The sequence below is a fragment of the Delphinapterus leucas genome, chromosome X (assembly GCF_059928025.1).
Source record: "Delphinapterus leucas isolate spDelLeu-1000000601 "Yukka" chromosome X, BTC_Dleu_Yukka2, whole genome shotgun sequence".
NCBI classification, from domain to species: domain Eukaryota; kingdom Metazoa; phylum Chordata; class Mammalia; order Artiodactyla; family Monodontidae; genus Delphinapterus; species Delphinapterus leucas.
Genome location: NC_143150.1, coordinates 46,222,263 through 46,240,262, shown reverse-complemented (window position 1 = coordinate 46,240,262; position 18,000 = coordinate 46,222,263). Strand labels below are relative to the sequence as shown.

The window sequence follows — 18,000 nt, the reverse complement described above, 5'->3', positions numbered from 1 at the left end:
ATATTCTTTAGGGGGCTTAAAAGTAAAACAGAGCTTCCCAAAAGCTCCCCTACTGACCTCTCCTTCCCCTGAAATTGCAGTTTACTCTCTGAAAGAAGTAGATTGCTTTGTTACAGATAGTGCCCCAAATCCTGCTAAATGCAATCCGCCAGCCTCCAACATGCATTGAGTTTAATAATTCTGGAATCAAATCTACTTTAAAAGAAAATCTACCTCATTTTTGATTCTCAAGAAAAACCCCAAGTGCCCCCTATATATTGATTCTGTAGGGCTCAGTTAGCCTCCTATGGCCTGAAATTTAAAAATAACAACAAAAACAAAAATACATGTTTTTTTTGAATTCTGGCTCTTTGCTGATTATCTATAGCAAACAGCAAAATAAGCAAAGCCATGGTGAACTGCCTCTCATGCCAACAAATGCCACCAAAAAAATGGACAATCACGGAAATATATTGTTAAGCATGAATAGTAGCTAAAAAATATTTATCTCTGTTGCAGGGTATTAAAATGAGAAAACTTTCAAAGTTGAAGCTTCAAGCAATTGCATTAGAAGTTGCATAATTTAGTTAGACTGACCTTAGAATGGAATAAAAAGCTGCTTATTTCCATAATGTTGGCCTTCAAAAGTATGAAAGGTTAGATAATTTATCATGATATACAAAACAGTTCTCAAGAATACCTAACTTAAAAAGGAGGTCTTGGTGACTTACAGCCCTGTGATTTTTTCGGTAGCGTGATAATCAACATAGTTTATACTTAAGTGAATTTGTGTTCTTCTGAAAGGTCTAGCTGGCCAGGCAAGAGAAGTGTATCTCCTACTCATCCCTAGAGCAAGTACAGACCAATTGAAGTCAGGTTAATGTACTCATTGCTGCCTTTATGACAGGACTCACATTGGACAAGGAGACCCATTTGAATAGGGAGGCTACTGACTTTTGACGTACATACAACTCACATTAGACACAGAATATCTTGCCCTCATGTAAAAGCTAAAGGGCCGTATCTATTGTGTCACCTGTCATAGCTAAGTTCCTTAGTCTCAATACCACCATTGTGGTAGCCATTGTAGCAGCCATTGTCATCATAGACTCAAACCTTAATGCAGTTATATGAAACCCTTCAAACCAATACTGCAAAATTCAAATTATACTTAGAACTGCAAAAGAACTTGGAGATCCCCTGACCCAGTCTCCTTATATGTTTGTTCCAGGATTGGTGCCGTTTGGCATCTGTTTGGATTTTTCAGAATTCTCAATGTCTTGGAGTCTGCTTTCCTAAGTAATAATAGATTTCAATAAACTAAAGCTCCTCTTTTATGAGGTTTTTAATTCTGTTTCACCTGTTTTGCTAGTGACCTCCTCCTCCCCTATCCCAGAATTACAGATTTCTAGATTATCTTTGGGAATACAGTGACTAGGGGTGACACACACATTAGGGATAACTGTCCCAATGGAGCTTTCTAGGCTCAAAGGGTGAGGAAAGCAAGGTATTGCAAGTGTCACACACATATTTGACTCCAAATATGACACCATGCACAGCCACAAACCTTTGCAGTTCCGGATGAACCCTTGCAGTTCAGTTTTTCTCCACCTTCCATGATCACTTCTTGAGGGCGCTAGATGATCAGATGTGCAAACACCAAGCTTTACCAGTTTTATAAGATTTTGCTCTATCAGGACCCTACATAGAGTTCGTGCAAAAGCAGTTTAACTTTCTTTCCATTTCAGGCATTTCCTTATTGTATTTCTTGCTGCAACAAAGCACACACCTTTTTCTGTTTCTAAAGAATTACCAGTAGAGGCAAAATTAGAAAGAGTGACCTAGAGATGTAAGGACACACATCCCATTAGCAGGCTCACAAGCCACACAGAAAATTAGTGTTTCATATATAGCATTTGAGATTTGTTTCTAAAGAGCCATAACTATCATAAATTGTTTTGCAATTAAAAATCAGGCAAAATCTCACTATGAAAAAGACATTATTTAATACTAATGCCATCATGTTCTCTCCCCTAAGGTCTTAGGAACAAATGTTGCCATTAGCATACTCCATCACTTGAAAGTCCATACTTGAGAAAATAGAAATGCACTAATTAAAGAAATGACCAGGATGGCAAGATCAGAGTCAGTGACAGTCTTCTGAGGGCAGCATGCCTGTGTCCTCACCATGGCCTCTGTGCCTGGCAGCACAGAGAAGGGAATCAGTCTTCCAACAAGTCATTCAACATTACCTACAGCCAGATGCCTCTGCTTGTCCCTGCATTTCCAGAGTCCTGTATCCCTCAAGCATGTCAAGCTTCAAATATGAATGCTAGATTACAGGCATCTTTAGTTATAAAAAAAAAGTTGCTTAAAGGTTAAGTCAATCCCTATGAATGCAGTCTGATCTAGTCTCCCTACTCATACATCTCACTCAGAAAAGATATGGTTTTATAGCAAAGTACCTATACACATAGGCAGCCCAAACAAGATTTCCTTGAGCCAAGTGAATCAAAGAGGAAGACTTTAAACAGAATTATGCCCAAAAAAGACAAAAAGAGAAACTGAGACTCAGAAAATCATTTCCAAGGAACTGAGATTCCCTGTAAGGTTTTCTTAAGCTAGGTTGTATGCACAGCAATGTTTATTTGACTGCTTCCTACTCAGAGCTCTCAATTAAAAATAGTCCCCAGGATATCTGTCCCTGGACTATATCAAATTGGGGTGCCCTGGCCTCACATTTGGGGGATCACACCCTGCTGTGATGAGGTTTATAAGCATTTCCTCAGGGAGATAACCAGCAAAGTGTCACAGTGGGGAGGGGAGCTCTGAGAAGCTAAGCTCATAGATATGTATACAATCAGGCCAGCTCATAAAGGCTCCATCACCTCAGAGGCAGAATAAGTGGGTGAGACAAGTAGATATGTCCTCTCTCTCTCTCCCTCTCTCTCTCTCTCTCTCTCTCTCTCTCTCTCTCTCTCACACACACACACACACACACACACACACACACACACACGCACACACACACACTCCCCTAAAGGGAGAGTCTGGCCTTTGTATTGAACTTATCTTCCCACCAGCTTACACAGGGAATCCATTTTGTTCAGAAGAGCAAACTACACAATCTGAGATGAAGTGCCCTTCATGCTCTGGAAATCAAATTTACAAGCAAAAATAATCCAGAAAGCAGAGACTGCCAAGACCAGTGCTGGTGGCAGTGAGGGAGAGCAGCTTGCCACAGAACAGTGGCCAGATGGGGCCTGGTGGGAGAAGCTGAAAACTGGCCACCCTGGCATTCGGAGACTTAATGGAGCATCCGAAGACTATGCACACCAAGGCAGTGCTTAAGCATCTGACATGGAGAAGCCCCAGTGCTAGTCCATGAACACTGAGCTCAAGGAGAATGCAGGCTTCACACCAAGCTTCTTGCCTGCTTCAATCCCAAATGGTCTGCTCAAAACTCAAGATAGCTGCCCCTGACATCTGTCTGTCTGTCAATCTGTCTAACTCTCACTCTCACTTATTTTCTTTCCAAAAAGTAATTTTCTCCCTCCCCAAAGGCTGAAATTTTTTTAACATCTTTATATACTACCAAAGCCTGAATTTAAAGCAAGTTTAAGAGAGCGTTTTCATTTTCCAAAGTAATTCCCAGGCTCTACTCAATCCAGGAGACCCATATTGACTTGGGGAGCTTTTAGGACCTGGGGCTGCAAAATGAGAGCCATCTCTTTCAGAAGCGAGCTCATGAGGCTAAGACAAAATGCACCAAAAACATTCCTGATGGGTTGCTGTTCTTCCAGCTACAGACTTACAAAGAATGGATAGAGGGAGAGGAATAGAATGGGAAGAGGATAGCTGTAACCTTTAATTTTTTAAAATCTGGAGCAAATATGAAATGTTAACATTTGTTAAATCTGGGAGATATTATCTGTCTTCTCTGGACACCATGTATTTTAGGTATTACATAATTACATTTTGTAATTAAGTGAGATTCAACCAGGAAGGCTAAACAGTGAGAAGTCAAGGGAATAATGAATTGGCCCACCTTTCAAAGGCTTTGTAAATCTTGCCAATGTGAGGAATTGCACTTTAAGCAAACAAGATATGTGAAAAATCCAGATTTACAAAGGAAATCGGTAAGGAGTTGATTATTCACATTACACAAGGGTTCTTTCCTTTATGAAAGAATCCACCACAGTGTTTCTATACGGAATGCCACTACTGTGGCTAACAGGGGGTCTAATTTACAAAACAAACACTTCCTGCTGCACAACTTTTCAGGAACACAACTACGGGCCAAAGGTATAGCCACAGGTCTTCTTGTGGAATCCAGTCAAGTTTTCTGTTACGTGACAGAAAGCACTTGGAAACTGCAACAGAGGAACTGCTATCGATCCAAAGGGACCCAGTTTGGCCCCAAATGATGTGTGCCTGGGCAACTCATCTGCCTTCTCTGCAACTCCATTTTCATGATTATAGAGTAGAAATACTGGTCCCTTCTGACACCTCTTCCAGGAGTGCTGTGGCGCTATGTGGTCCTAACCAGTATCCTGAAGCAAAATCCTGAATGCTGCTGAATGATGGCAAATGAGATTTCCTCATGGGACCCCAAGTTCCTAGAGCTGGCAGAGCTGTTCTCCAGTTTCAGGCTGCAGTACTTTCCTCCTGGTTTTCTGGGGGGACATAGGAAGGCACTAGCAGCCTGGGTACACCCACTGGAAGCAGAGTGACCCTCACCATGCAGCCCACACAAAAACCACTCCTAACTACACAACAGCCAAAGAGGAAATGTAACTTGAAGAGCATTTCCCTCTACAAACAACTGATCCTCTGGGACTTTTCACTTCAAGCCTATCAATTGTTCGAAGTAAATGAGGCTCACATTAAAGGCCAGCCAGTCACACATCAAGAAATCAAGCCTCCTCTCAGTGGGGGAAAATGGCTGCTCCAGAGCCAGCCTCCCGCCTCTTATACACAGGCCTTTTGTACAAATGGCTTCATTTACCCACATCTGAGACACTTGATCCAGTCAAGCTTGGCCTCCCCTAAGCCCTAGAAGCTGAGATACACATGCAGAGGGGTCAACATCTCAAACTCCAAGCAGACGCCTCAGATCCACTGCAGCACCATAATTGAAAGACTCCAGCTTTGCCAGGAGGTGACTTCATCCTCTTTCAGTCTTCCAATTCCGAGCAAGAAATCCCCCAACCCTACTGCTTCAGCCTCAGGGCATGGTATACCAAAGCCACAGCAAAGACTAGGGCAAGGTTAGGGGAGAAGAGGTCTGCAGCTCCTCCCACCTTATAAATCTGACTGACAGAGAAAAACCAGGTAGGGTTACTGGGACCCAAAGCAAGTGGTCCTCTGATAAGAGGAATTCCAAAGGCTCAGAATCCTCTATGGCAATGTCCTGCCTCCAGTCCCCTAGGGAGAGAAATCTCAGGATCATTAGCAAGCTCTCTGGCTGAGCTCAACTTTAGTGAAGGTGTATGGGGAGAGAGGTGATCTCTAAAGTAACCAGTTAATTGCCAATAAGGAATGATAATAATAAATTAGCAAATACTAATGTAAACTAACTCAGTTCTGCAGCAGTTGCATGGAGATGACAGAGGAGCAGTTTATTCTGGAACACATCTTGCAAGCGGATCCCCATGGGGAACGCACTGCTTAGACTAGATGTGAAACGGGCCAATAAGATGCAATGTAGGCAATGGGTGGCCCTAGACTGTCTCTCAGTAAAAGTGGAGCCTTTGATTTTTAAGAAAACTGGAGTAAGCCTTGAAAATATGTGGGCTGCACTGTTTTCCATTGCTTCCTTCTGAAGCCTGAGGGGTACTTTTGACCCTTAGGGATAAGACTCAGATGGTTCCAAGACCCTGTCAAAACAAGGAAATTACAATAAAATTGCTTCCTGAAGCGTTTGTTGGTTTGTTTTAATTGGAGGGGGTGATTTGTGTCGTTACCTTGCTATCCTAACCAGCCTCATTGTACCTATTAATTTTCTAGTGACTTCTGAACCTGACACCTGATAGGTTTGTGGCTGCTTTTCTAGCTCCTTAGCTCAGAGTTTCACTCAGATCACTGCAAATCCCTAACTTTTAAAACTCTTTTTAGGGACCAAAGCATGCTATTTCTTTCTTATTTTTCTTCAAAGCCTAACTGATGTTTTAGTTTCATTATTTGCACTAAGATAACACGCACTGAGACTTTCGGTAGGATAATTGGAAGCATTCAATCTGGTCTGCCACATACATCCTTGTCCTGCAAACTCATCCACTGCTACCGTGCTGCTACTTATGAAACTGCTCCGTGAGTGACCATAGCAGACCACGCACACACCCTGAGGATGTCTTATATCAAAGATGTTACAGTTTGCTAGTGAAAGAAGGAAAAATAAAAAGAGAGAGCTCAAGATGGAGTCTGAAACCAAAATTAAATCCCTATGCACCCTATGACTAGAATTCTGGAAGCTCTTGCCCACTATCACTCTCTTAGAATTGTCAGCTCTGAAACATTCAATATTTAAAAACTCAAATTAAAAATATCTCACCAAAGAGACTGGAAGTTTGGCCATTTCACCCCTCCTGAAGGCAGGAAGAGGTCCCACCCAAGTCTCCATTACCAGCAGAAGAAATGAGTTTCATTTTCCTCCTTCAACAAGGACCATGGCCTGGGTGACAAAAAGGGTAATGCAGGAATGCTGATGTACAAAGGAGTAATACTTTGTAGCATACAGAGACACCCAGAAGGCATGCCACCATTCCATAAGATTGGAAGAAACATTATTTGCCGTACTGAGGAGGCTCTAAAAAAACTGGACTAGGGCTTCCCTGGTGGCGTAGTGGTTGAGAGTCCGCCTGCTGATGCAGGGGACACGGGTTCGTGCCCCCGTCCGGGAAGATCCCACATGCCGCGGAGCGGCTGGGCCCGTGAGCCATGGCCGCTGAGCCTGCGCGTCCGGAGCCTGTGCTCCGCGATGGGAAAGGCCACAACAGTGAGAGGCCCGTGTATCAAAAAAATAATAATAATAAAAAAAACTGGACTAAGTTTAGAAAAATCTTAGCAAACTGGCAAAACTACTTACTTTCTTCTCCATTATCTATTTTTTCAACCTCCTTTCCTCTCTCTTCACTATCCCCCCACCCCATACACCCATATGCATGTGCACACACACACACACACATTCACTTACATATACACTAAGTCTACGGACTAAATAAACCAGGATGCCAAAGAATGCAAATCTCACCTTCAATTTAAAATATTTAAGAGATACTTGACATCACTAATCCTACAAAAGTCTTCTGTAAACAGCAAAAGCATCCTCCACGTTCCCTCATCAAATTTGTGTACAAAACCACAAAATCCACACAGCTGACCTCCTGACCAACATCAGAGGACAGGTAAATGAAGACAAAGAATTCCAGGCAAGGGCTTCCCTGGTGGTGCAGTGGTTGAGAGTCCACCTGCCGATGCAGGGGACACGGGTTCATGCCCCGGTCTGGGAAGATCCCACATGCCGCGGAGCGGCTAGGCCCGTGAGCCATGGCCGCTGAGCCTGCGCGTCCGGAGCCTGTGCTCCACAACGGGAGAGGCCACAACAGTGAGAGGCCCGCGTACCGCAAAAAAAAAAAAAAACAAAAAAAAGAATTCCAGGCAAGATGGTCTCCATAATTCTAAAGGCTGAGTTCCAATGCAACTCATTCCTTCTGCTGGTAATTAATAGAGACTTGGGTGGGACCTCTTCCTGCCTTCAGGAGGGCTGAAATGGTCAAACATCCAGTCTCTTTGGTGAGGCATTTTTTAATTTGAGTTTTTTAATATTGAATGTTTCAGTGCTCCATTCCCTTTGCCTTTTCCTATCTAACTGCCTTTAAAGTCACGTTCCCTTCAGTTTCTAGAGCCAACAATATTCAAATGTGGCTAGGTCTGCACACTGATGCAAAAGTTACCCTCACATCAGCACCAAACTTGAGAGCTCAACAGTAAATCTACATATAAATGATGGCTGCGCTGCCAGGGAAGGAGTAGCAGGAGAGTACTAAGCAGGCTGCAAAGTGACTGGGGGTTAGAAACCCTTTTGTGTTGCTTACAGGGAAATCACGTGGGTGATCTTAGCTCCCCAACCAAACTATGAACTCTGAAGGCAGATGCTACATCTTATATTTATTTGGGATCCCCATGGTACCTGCCACACAGCTGAGCACACAGTGGACACTGAAACAATGTTTAGTGATTTGATTTAATGCCATGGTGATAAACTTTAAAGTGTGATGCAGCGCTGTGAGGGAAGCAATTCTCACTCCTCTGTAATGCCATTGCCAGTAAGCCCTGTAACCAACGCTGCAGCTAATGAAGGGAGTGAGTTTGTCCACAAGGTAGCCCAGCAAAGGAACCTAATGCGTAGTGACCTTTGGTCCCAGTCTGGTGAGTAAGAATGTAATATGTGCTCAGTAAAGAGATGTTCTCCTGAACTGAAATGACCTGTTTACTTGTCTGTCTTCCCGTAAGCTCCCTGGGGTCAAGGATCAAGTGTTTTATTTTTGTATCCTCGGCAAGTTATACAGTGTCTGACATGTTCTAAGTGTGCAATAAATGCTCCTGGGTTGAGTTAATGAATAAAAAATGGTTTAATGAAATAATATAGAGAAAAATGTACATGACATAATAAGATTTAATACAGAAATTTCCACAGAATCTTATATGCATCACATGGTAGCACTTAACACTCTGTGCTATAATTGCTTAATAATTGTTGGTTTCTTAGATGGATCAATTAATTAATTTGGAAAAATATAAAGAAAAGGTAGGAAATACATTATGATATTATTATCCTAGTAATGGAGACTATCCCATTGTACCTGATAGTAGCATTTATCACTCCATACCGCAAATCACCTATTTGCTTATCTCCCTCACTAGAATGTGCCTTCTTTGAGATCAGAGGACATCTTTTTCATTTCTCTAACACCAGAGCCTACAACAGAACCTTACAAAGAATAGACACACAACAAATATTAGTTGAATGTATGAATCAATCATCCCTACACCTCTACAGATTTCACTGTACCTAAGTATTCTACCTAGTCCATGTTCAAGGGCCTCTGGTATGGGAAGAAAAGAAGTGTCATTTTCTCTATGCAGGATTTTGTGACAGATGCAGGTTTAAATGGCCTGATTCATGCTCTGCTGTGAGTGGGCCTCTCTCCTTTCTGAATGGGTTTGTCAGTTGAACTCTCCAGGACTGCATATTAGAAATACACAACCTCACCATGCCTAATATATGCTGTCTTGGCCCTGACTAGCCCTAGACGCTAGGTCTGCATGACTTTGTTAAATAAGAAAGTATCTTGCTTTGTGAGTCAGAGATAAGATCAGAATTCAGACTTTCAATGGCTTTTCTAAATAACTGAAGCAATACTTTGTTTAATTTTGTCCACAGGAGAATCTCAGAAAGAACACCAAGATCTCAAGTAAACCATGCAGATATAGTCATATATCTCTTGCCCCCTCAAAGCATCCCATAGACACCAGGGCTTATGTTTCTCTACTACTTTGAATTGATTGCATAGTCACCAAGCCCTCAGGATTCAATTCTTTTGTACATCTCCACTGGCAGCAGCAGTCAGCACCTAACCCAAAACCTTGGCATTTTTTACCTCCGTTATTTAAAAGTCCAGTATGAATACGGTAACCGCACCACTTTGTAGATCTTCTCTATACAGAACCAGCCTAAATTCCTCTTTGGTTATAAGTGCCTAGGGAGTTACACTCAGGTATGCAGGCCATTACAATAGTCACTCTCCAATTATTGTCTGGTGAAGAGACCTACGATTCAGGGGGTACCTATGTGTCAGTCCCCTTACATTACATAATGCCATATTATTCCTTGGACCAACCTTGCATGACACATGTACCCATTTTGTAGATGAGGAAACAGAGATTCAGAGGGATACCATAGTGAGACATGTCCCCCAGATTCAAAATCATGGTCTATCTGATTCCACTACATAGCACTACCTCTCCCTCTGCATTGTTGAACTCTTGGTGGTCCATGAGCAGTCCTCCAGAAAGTCTATGGTCTAGTCCCTAGTAGTATCCACTGACATTCATAATTATAACTGAGCCTACCTAGCATAATACTGGATTTTCAATAAATCCTTACTTATAGATTTATAGATTGACAATATTGGTGTCTCTGTTGCTAGAAGAAAATCATCAGTTTCTAATGAAAAGCACTGCTTTTTGGCCCCATTAATTCTGATGAGAAATATTTTTCAGGAACTAGGAGGAGCAGTCGATAAAAGTGATCCTAAAACCCTTTGCCCTATGAAATTGATATAAATACTATCAGGCCATTTTATATGCATCCCAGCCCAGGTATGTTAGGCTGAATTATTTCTGAGGCAGGGAAGTGTCACTGAAACAGCACTCGCCAGAGTTATAGAGCCCTGCAATCTAGTCCTTCCTCTCTCTCTCTCTTGATATCCCTGCCCAGTGAGTCTGAACAAGTCCCTTAGCATCTCTGGACCTCCATTCATCATCTACTGAAGGGCAACCTATTAAGATACCTGACTGTAAGGATCAAAGAAGACAAAGGTTGTGAAGTGCTCTCCAAGTATGTAGTATTCCTTTCATTAGTGGCCTGGAAGAGGGCATATGCCTCCCAGTGCATTAAATTTCCAACCAAAGAGGGACTTAAACAATTCAAGGAAAAATGAAATTAACTTAAGAGCTGTTATTTATAGCCTTCCACCCAGCCACCAACCTACCATCATCCACGTTACTACCCTACTACCCTGAAAAATTTCAATAGACAGCAAACACTGGACCATGTAGTGTCTAGAAAAAAAAATGCTTCCATTTGAAAACAGTCATTCCTGGTAAAGAGAAACAGAGCTAACTCAAATACATAGTTAATTCCTGAAATTTTCATTATTAGTGACAGTTTCAACCTCCTCATTTGTCAAATGTCACCATAAGAACTATTAAGAAACAGCAATGTGGCTTTTTTATATTTTTGTTTGCCTCCCTTTAACCGGCCCATCCATATTCTCAGCAAAGCACGTATATGACCAAAGAAAAAGCAAAAGGGGGCTTCAGAAGGCTGAATCACTCTCACACTAGGAAACTGGCCCCCGAGCATTCTAGGGCTCATCTATCTTTAAGACTACTTGTTGATTCTTAGCCACTTTAACTGTCGTACTGGTACAACAGGCTGGCAAGCGTACTGTATTTGCAACAGGTGGTACAATTCATATTACGCCAAAATACCATATAGGTATTTCAAAGGCTCAGACCTTGAGCTCCTACTCCCAACATCCACCCCTACAAAGGCTCAATATGTTGGGTTACCCTCTGCCCCAAGAAGCACTGGTAGCAAACCCTGACTTTGGAAATGGGCTTAGGCAGAGAAGTTCTCCCACCCCTGCCAGGGAATGTGCCACCATAGAGGCTGATGGGGTCCAGCGAGCAGCATGGGAAAGAGGCCTGGGAGGACCTCACAGAGCCGCTTAGCTGCACTCACCTCGGGCAGAGGCACACCGTTGATGATCAGGTCTGGTTGCTGGGGGCCCTGGCTGTTGAAAGAGTGATGGTAGATGTGGTTGGCGCTGGTATTGCGGGTATTCTGGTTCTCCACATTCAAGAAAGTGCTCTCAGAGCGGCGGCAGCCCAGAGGAAGGGTCTGCTGGTGGTAGTCGAAATAGTTGAGGGACGAGGTCAGGGAGGAGCAACTGACAACGTTCATCTTGTCTGTCTCCTCCACATCCCGGGGTACCAGGCGGATGTCATTCTTATTGATTTTTTTCTTCTTGCTTGATTTCTTTTGATGCCCATAGGAGTACTCAGCGATTCTATGTGACAGAAAAGGCAGCATGTATCGCTAACGCCCTCCCAAACCATGCATCGTTTAATAAACATTAAGCACCCCAGAGGGTTGCACCCCATCTCCGCTCCAGCTTCTTATTCTGGTGCATTACATCATCAGGTTTCTCCCTGTGCTTTCTACATGTGAAAACAAGCTGAGGGCTGTAAAGTTTTTATATTAAACATAGTAACCTCCCACTACCTCTCCCCAAATTTTCTATACTTTAGATTTGGAATTCCTCATTGTGAGTGACCATTTAACAAGAGTGTGGGGACGGGGAAAGTTGAGCCTATGGGAGAGAAAGCATGAAAATGCTCAAATCGGGAGCTTTTTTGGAAGCCAAAGGAACTCCTGGGTGAAATAAGAAGCTAGTTCTAATTTAACAGAAGAGGAGACAGAAAGAAATAAAAAGTAATCCCCTTTCCAGTTCCTCCAAGCAATTGCCATGTGACGAACACCCTCAATCAGGTTCCTTGGTGACTGAACTGATCGATTTTGAACGGGAGCAAATCAGACCCTGTCCTTTGACAAATCCTCAGCTCCTCTCCTCCACACCCTCGTTCCCACTGCCCTAGCCCTGCTCCCTTCTACTCCCCACCCCACCCCCCACCTCTCCTCAAGAAATCTGATAGCCAAACCCATTTGAACGAGGGGAAAAGACTTTTTACCTCTTTCCCCTTAGGCTCACTTTCTCCTCAGCCTTTTTGTCTTGCTCCTTGCTAATGGGAGAAACCAAGATGCAATGCAGACACTTGCTGTTTTGTCCTTTTTTAAAACAGCCGAGGAGACAAATGATGGTTAAACAATTACTGCAAAGGAATTTAAAGGTTAGTGCATTCAGCATCCCTCTCCATTCAGGTGTACCTACAAGCAGCTGTGCTGGAACATAAAGAGGTCAATTTAATTAACACCGACACAGACCCAGCAACGCGCACCAAAGACACCAAGCATTAAGAGACTTGTCAAAAGAAATACATTTAAATGTAGCCAGATTCTTAAAGTCATTTATTATTTTGCACACAGTGATTCAGCTTATTGTCTGGAAATTCCATTTCTGAGCAATAATCAGCAAAACAATAGGGTTAATAAATAATACAGGTTGATCTTTACAAGAGAAAGACTGTGCCTGTATTCTCCCTCGACAAAGCTAATTGTCTGAATACAAAAAGGGAGCCCAATTCAAACAGCAAGTGCAGATCATCTCGCAAGTATCATAAATGAATGCATTTCAGGAAGAGGCTCTGCAGAGGCTGAGAACAAGAAACCTCTGCTTAATACACGGAAAGACAAGCTCTTAAACTTTAGGTTTCTAAAAAGTGATCAGACCAGGAGATTGCCTATCTCCAGAGGCACATTCTTGCTATGTCCCAGGGATCTTCCTAGAGCTGAGCAGTTGCCTTCCCCTCACCCTTTCTCTCTGTGCTCAGGCAGACTTGCAGTGAGGGCAAGCTGATGCTATTGGGGCTTGGGAGCAGATAAAATCCCAAAGACCCCAGGACTGGGGTTGATTTTCTTTTCTAATCGTTTAGAATCAATGAGAAGTTCTAATCATTTTGTTTACCCACGATGGGTAAGTTTGGCAATGCCCCGTCCAATTATTCAGCTGAGGCATTCATTGCACAGCCCTTTCTGTATCGAGCAATTATTTAATTAAACTGTACTTCATTAATCCCAAACCAGCGCAGGAAACAGAGCTCTTTACAAAATACACATATGAGTGAAGTTGGAGAGCACTGAGATTCACTTTTTTTGTTTTTTTTCTTTTCATTTCAAATGCTCTCCTCCCTGTTTAATGATCTCCCTGGCAAGCTCTCAGAAAGAGCTCTCACTTTGAGTCATATATCACCAAGAGGTGGCAAAGCCTTCAATATCTTTATTTCAACCTGATTTCTTTTCATCAAGGAAAGGGTCTTATGCATTTACTTTATGCTGAGGAAATGGCTTAAAAGAGTCCCCTCTATCATTATCTCCATATAAATAAAATTTTATAGACTCCTCATTTTTCTCCTATAAAAAATGCCACTGGCAGTCACAGGTTTCAAAGGTAAGAGTAATATTAATTTCCATTTCTCCCATCTGAAATGACTCGGAGCTGAAGGAAAGAAAAGTCATGGCCATTTCACTAGCAACAGGATTAAAGCATTTATGAGGCATTGCAGCTGCTCTTTTATGGCACCTGATTGATATTCATGTGTGGTTAGCATTTGTCTACTAACTTGTGTAACGCAGAGAATAGTAAAAGGGAAACAATAATTGCATGGCTGTTACATATTCAGGGGGCTCTGATTCACAGAAGTGTGCATTTCAGTTCATGTCAAATACAAATTGGACCTACAGGAACATATTTTGACTGATTAACATGCAAGCACAGATGGCACAAAAGACACACTGGATGTGTAGGTGTGTTGAAAGCACACACACACCTTGGTTGGAAATAGCAGCATCATTCATTTTCAGCAAACTAAAGAAACAACTTTTTTTTTCAACCGTTTCAATGAGACACTGCTGAAAAAAAATTACATGTATTATCCTAAATTGGATATTGTAAGGAAGGGCTTCAGTAAGACCCTCCAAAGTGCTTATCAGGAAATCTTTTTTTTAAAAAATTACTACGTGTCATTCCAGTTTCCACATTTCTATTCCCCCTCCCTCCCTCTCTCTCTCTCTCTCTATCTCTCTCCCTCCCTCCCTCCTTCCCCCACCTCCCTCTCTCTCAGGCATACCACACACATATTCTGCACACATTTCAAGGGAAACTGTAACACCACAGCCCATAGTGACATCCACTGGTAAGGACCAGCTCTTAGGGCCACAGCAGAGTTCCACATTAGAGGAAAGAACCATCAACTCCAGAAGATTGCTACTTCTAGTGAAACATCTGGATGCAAAAGTCCTGTTCCTCATTGGGATGTTTGGTCTCTACCCAATAACCAGATATTTGAAAACATATAGATGACTAGTAGAATTTCACTTCACATAGCCAGATGTTTGGGGACTGGATACAAAATAAGCCAAGAACACACTAAAACACTCTAATTGCCTGCTTCCCCATACACTCCTGTTCTCTCTTCCCCCAACTTTGTTTCCTACCTTAGACTCCCACTCACAGGCTTTCTTCAGAGGTTCTCTCTACAACAGGACAGGACAGCTGCCAGTACTCCCTTTCCTTTCAGTACCTGTCCCCAAAACACTACAGCCCCCAAATCAAGTTGTGGTACTTCAAGGTTCTACTAAAAATCAATCAATCTTTCTCTCTCTCTCATATTAATTTTTTTCTGCCATAACTTCATGGAGACAGCTGTGCAAATTTTAAAATGATAATTGCTATTCTGCTCATCATCATTATGTGACAGAATCCATTCGAACAGTAAATGATTGTCTTCCAGAAAACTGTCAGTTCAAAAGAATTGATCAACTTGGGCTGACATAAACTCCCCCCTCCCTCCAAAAAGAAGGGCTGTAAGTAGGGTGCATGTATTTAAATAGGAAACAAAAGCACTGGGGTTTTCACACAGAGACACAGATACACATTATTCACCCAAGACAAAGAAGGAAAGAAAGAAAAGTTGGCTCTACCTGCAGTTGTAGGTCCGGATTTCTTTGTTGTCTCTCTTGCACTTGATTGCCACAAAGATCATAGTGACAAAGAGGATGCCAGCAATGGAGCCCAGGGCGATAATGAAAATCAAGGACAAGTTCACCGAGCCCATCGATTCTTGGGCGTCGAGAGCAGGGGATAGGTAGATTAGGACGAGCGCAGAGGCGGAGAGAGACGTCTTGCCATGGTCGTGGGCCACCACGATAAGCTCGTAGGAAGCTTTGGAGCTCTCGCTGAAGGTGCGAGTGGTTCTGACCTCGCCATTGACCTGGTCTATTTCAAAGAAGCCGCGGTCGCCCTCTGTCATGTCATAGGTGACCCGGCCATTCTCGCCCTCATCGTAGTCGTCTGCTTTGACAATGGTCACCAGGTAGCCTATGCCCGAGTTGCGGGGTATGTAGACTTCAGCGGTGCCGTTGATCAGGGGTGGGGCGGTGATGACTGGGGTATTGTCATTGACGTCGAGGATGATGACCCGAACAGTGGAGTTGCTCTGCAGCGAGGGCAGGCCGCCGTCCTTGGCCAGCACCTTGAATTCAAATGCCTTGGTCTGCTCGTGGTTGAAGGATCGCAGCGCATAGATGTCACCCGAGTTGGGGTTGATGGAGACATAGGTGAAGACAGGCATGTCCCGCACCTGCGACGGCACGATCTGGTAGGAAACACTGCCATTGAGACCCAGGTCGGGGTCTCGGGCCGACACAGAGAGCAGATAGGCACCGGGAGTGTTGTTCTCCTGCACAATGACCTGGTAGTAGGGCTTGGAGAAGTGCGGGTGGTTGTCGTTCTCATCGGTGATGCGCACGGTAAAGGACTTGGAGCTCTGCAGCATGGGCACGCCGCCGTCGCGCGCCTGGATCGTGAGATTGTACTGGTCGTGCTGCTCGCGGTCCAGCCGTCCGTCCACCAGGATAGTGGAGAAGCTTTCATACTCCTGCAGCCGAAAGGGCACGTTGCCCAGCAAACGGCACTGCACGCGCCCATTGAGGCCGGAGTCTCGATCAGACACCCGCACCAGTGCAATCACGTAGCCCGGTGGGGCGCTCTCGCTCACCTCCACCAGCTCGCTGTTGACCGACAGCAGGTTGATGACCGGCGGGTTGTCATTGGTGTCCAGAACGCTGACGGTGACCTTGCAGTGTGCCGGGATGGAGTTGGGCCCCAGGTCCTTGGCCTGCACATCCAGTTCGTACACATGGCCCTCTTCATAGTCTAGGGCACCAGTGACCGTGACCAGGCCGCTGTGCGGGTCGATCTGGAAGAGTTCTCGAGTGCGGTCGTTGACGTAGCCATAGAAGGAGTAGACCACCTGGCCATTGGTGCCTTCGTCTGGGTCACTGGCGTTGAGACGGATGACAGGCGTGTTGGGAGGTGAGTTCTCTGGCACGGTCACTGAATAGGTGGACTCGCCAAACACAGGGTTGTTGTCATTGGAGTCGGTCACCTTGATGCTGAGGCCAACAGTGCCCAGGTGCGGCGGGTCGCCGCCGTCGAGCGCAGTGATGCGAAAGCTGTAGTGCGACTGCGTCTCCCGGTCCAGACTCTTCTCCACCACGAGTTCTGCAAAGCGCGAGCCGTCGCCGCGAGTCTTGATCTCCAGGCCAAATAGCTCGTTAGGCGTGAGCTCGTACGTCTGCACGCCGAAGCTGCCCGAGTCCGGGTCATACGCGCTGTCCAACGGGATGCGTGTCCCGGGGCTGGCCGCCTCTGAGATCTCCAGCTCAATCTGTGCCGCTGGGAAGCTGGGCGCGTTGTCATTCAGGTCCTTGATCTCCACCTTAATCACGCAGATCTCCATTGAGCTGGACATGACCTCAAGCGAGATGATGCACTTGGGGCTCTGGCGGCACAACAGGTCACGGTCGATCTTCTGCTTGGTGACCAACAGGCCCGAGCTGGGGTTGATGTCCACCAGGTGCGGAGCGGAGTTGGACACCACACGAAAGGCAGAGGCCTGCCGTGGGTCCAGTGCAAAGCCCGCCTCGCGCGCGTCCTTGGCCACGTTGGCGATCACCGTCCCGGCGCGCTGCTCCTCTTCTACCGAGTACTTGAGGTTAATGAGGGCGGCCGCCTGTGTCCACAGTACAGCCAACAGCAGCAGCACCGGCAGCAGGAGCGACTCCATGGCTGCGCGGGGCTCTGCCTGGCCTCGCCTCTCCACACCCCTCCGAGGCCGACGCCGCCGGCGCTCCAGCTTCCCGCCGACTCGGGCCGCCTGTTGCGCGCGCCCCGGGGCCCCGGAGGCCGCCGGAGGAGTCTCGCCCAGGGCGGCCCGGCGGCGCGGGGGGGACACCCGCGCCGGCTCCAATGCTGAGGTTGCGGCGGACCGGGCGGGGGCTCGCGGGGGACCCGGGGGCTCCGGGGGGCCGAGGGAGCGCCGCGCGGCCCCGAGCCCCCTCCCTCCAGCCCGGCTACTCAGTTTTCCCCCTTCAAAGTTAGCCGGGCTCGACTGGCCGCAGCGGCGCAGGGCTGCGGGTCGGACGGCGTCTGAGCGGCCGGGTCGACGCGCTGCTGAGTCCTGACCGCGCTTGAGGCGAAGGCGGGGAGTGCA

The 18,000-nt window shown here is 45.3% G+C and overlaps 1 protein-coding gene across 1 annotated transcript in view; it reads right to left on the bottom strand.

Annotated features, from left to right (window-relative positions):
• Positions 1-17,613, bottom strand: part of PCDH19 (protocadherin 19) — a 109,053-nt gene extending 91,440 nt beyond the window's left edge. The window contains exons 1-3 of the mRNA XM_022580793.3: positions 15,428-17,613; positions 12,520-12,660; positions 11,510-11,837 (exon numbers count right to left, since the gene is read on the bottom strand). Of these exons, the coding sequence (XP_022436501.1) occupies positions 11,510-11,837; positions 12,520-12,660; positions 15,428-17,574 (2,616 nt within the window). The 5' untranslated portion in view covers positions 17,575-17,613. The remainder of the gene's footprint in view (positions 1-11,509; positions 11,838-12,519; positions 12,661-15,427) is intronic.
• Positions 17,614-18,000: the final 387 nt, after the last annotated feature.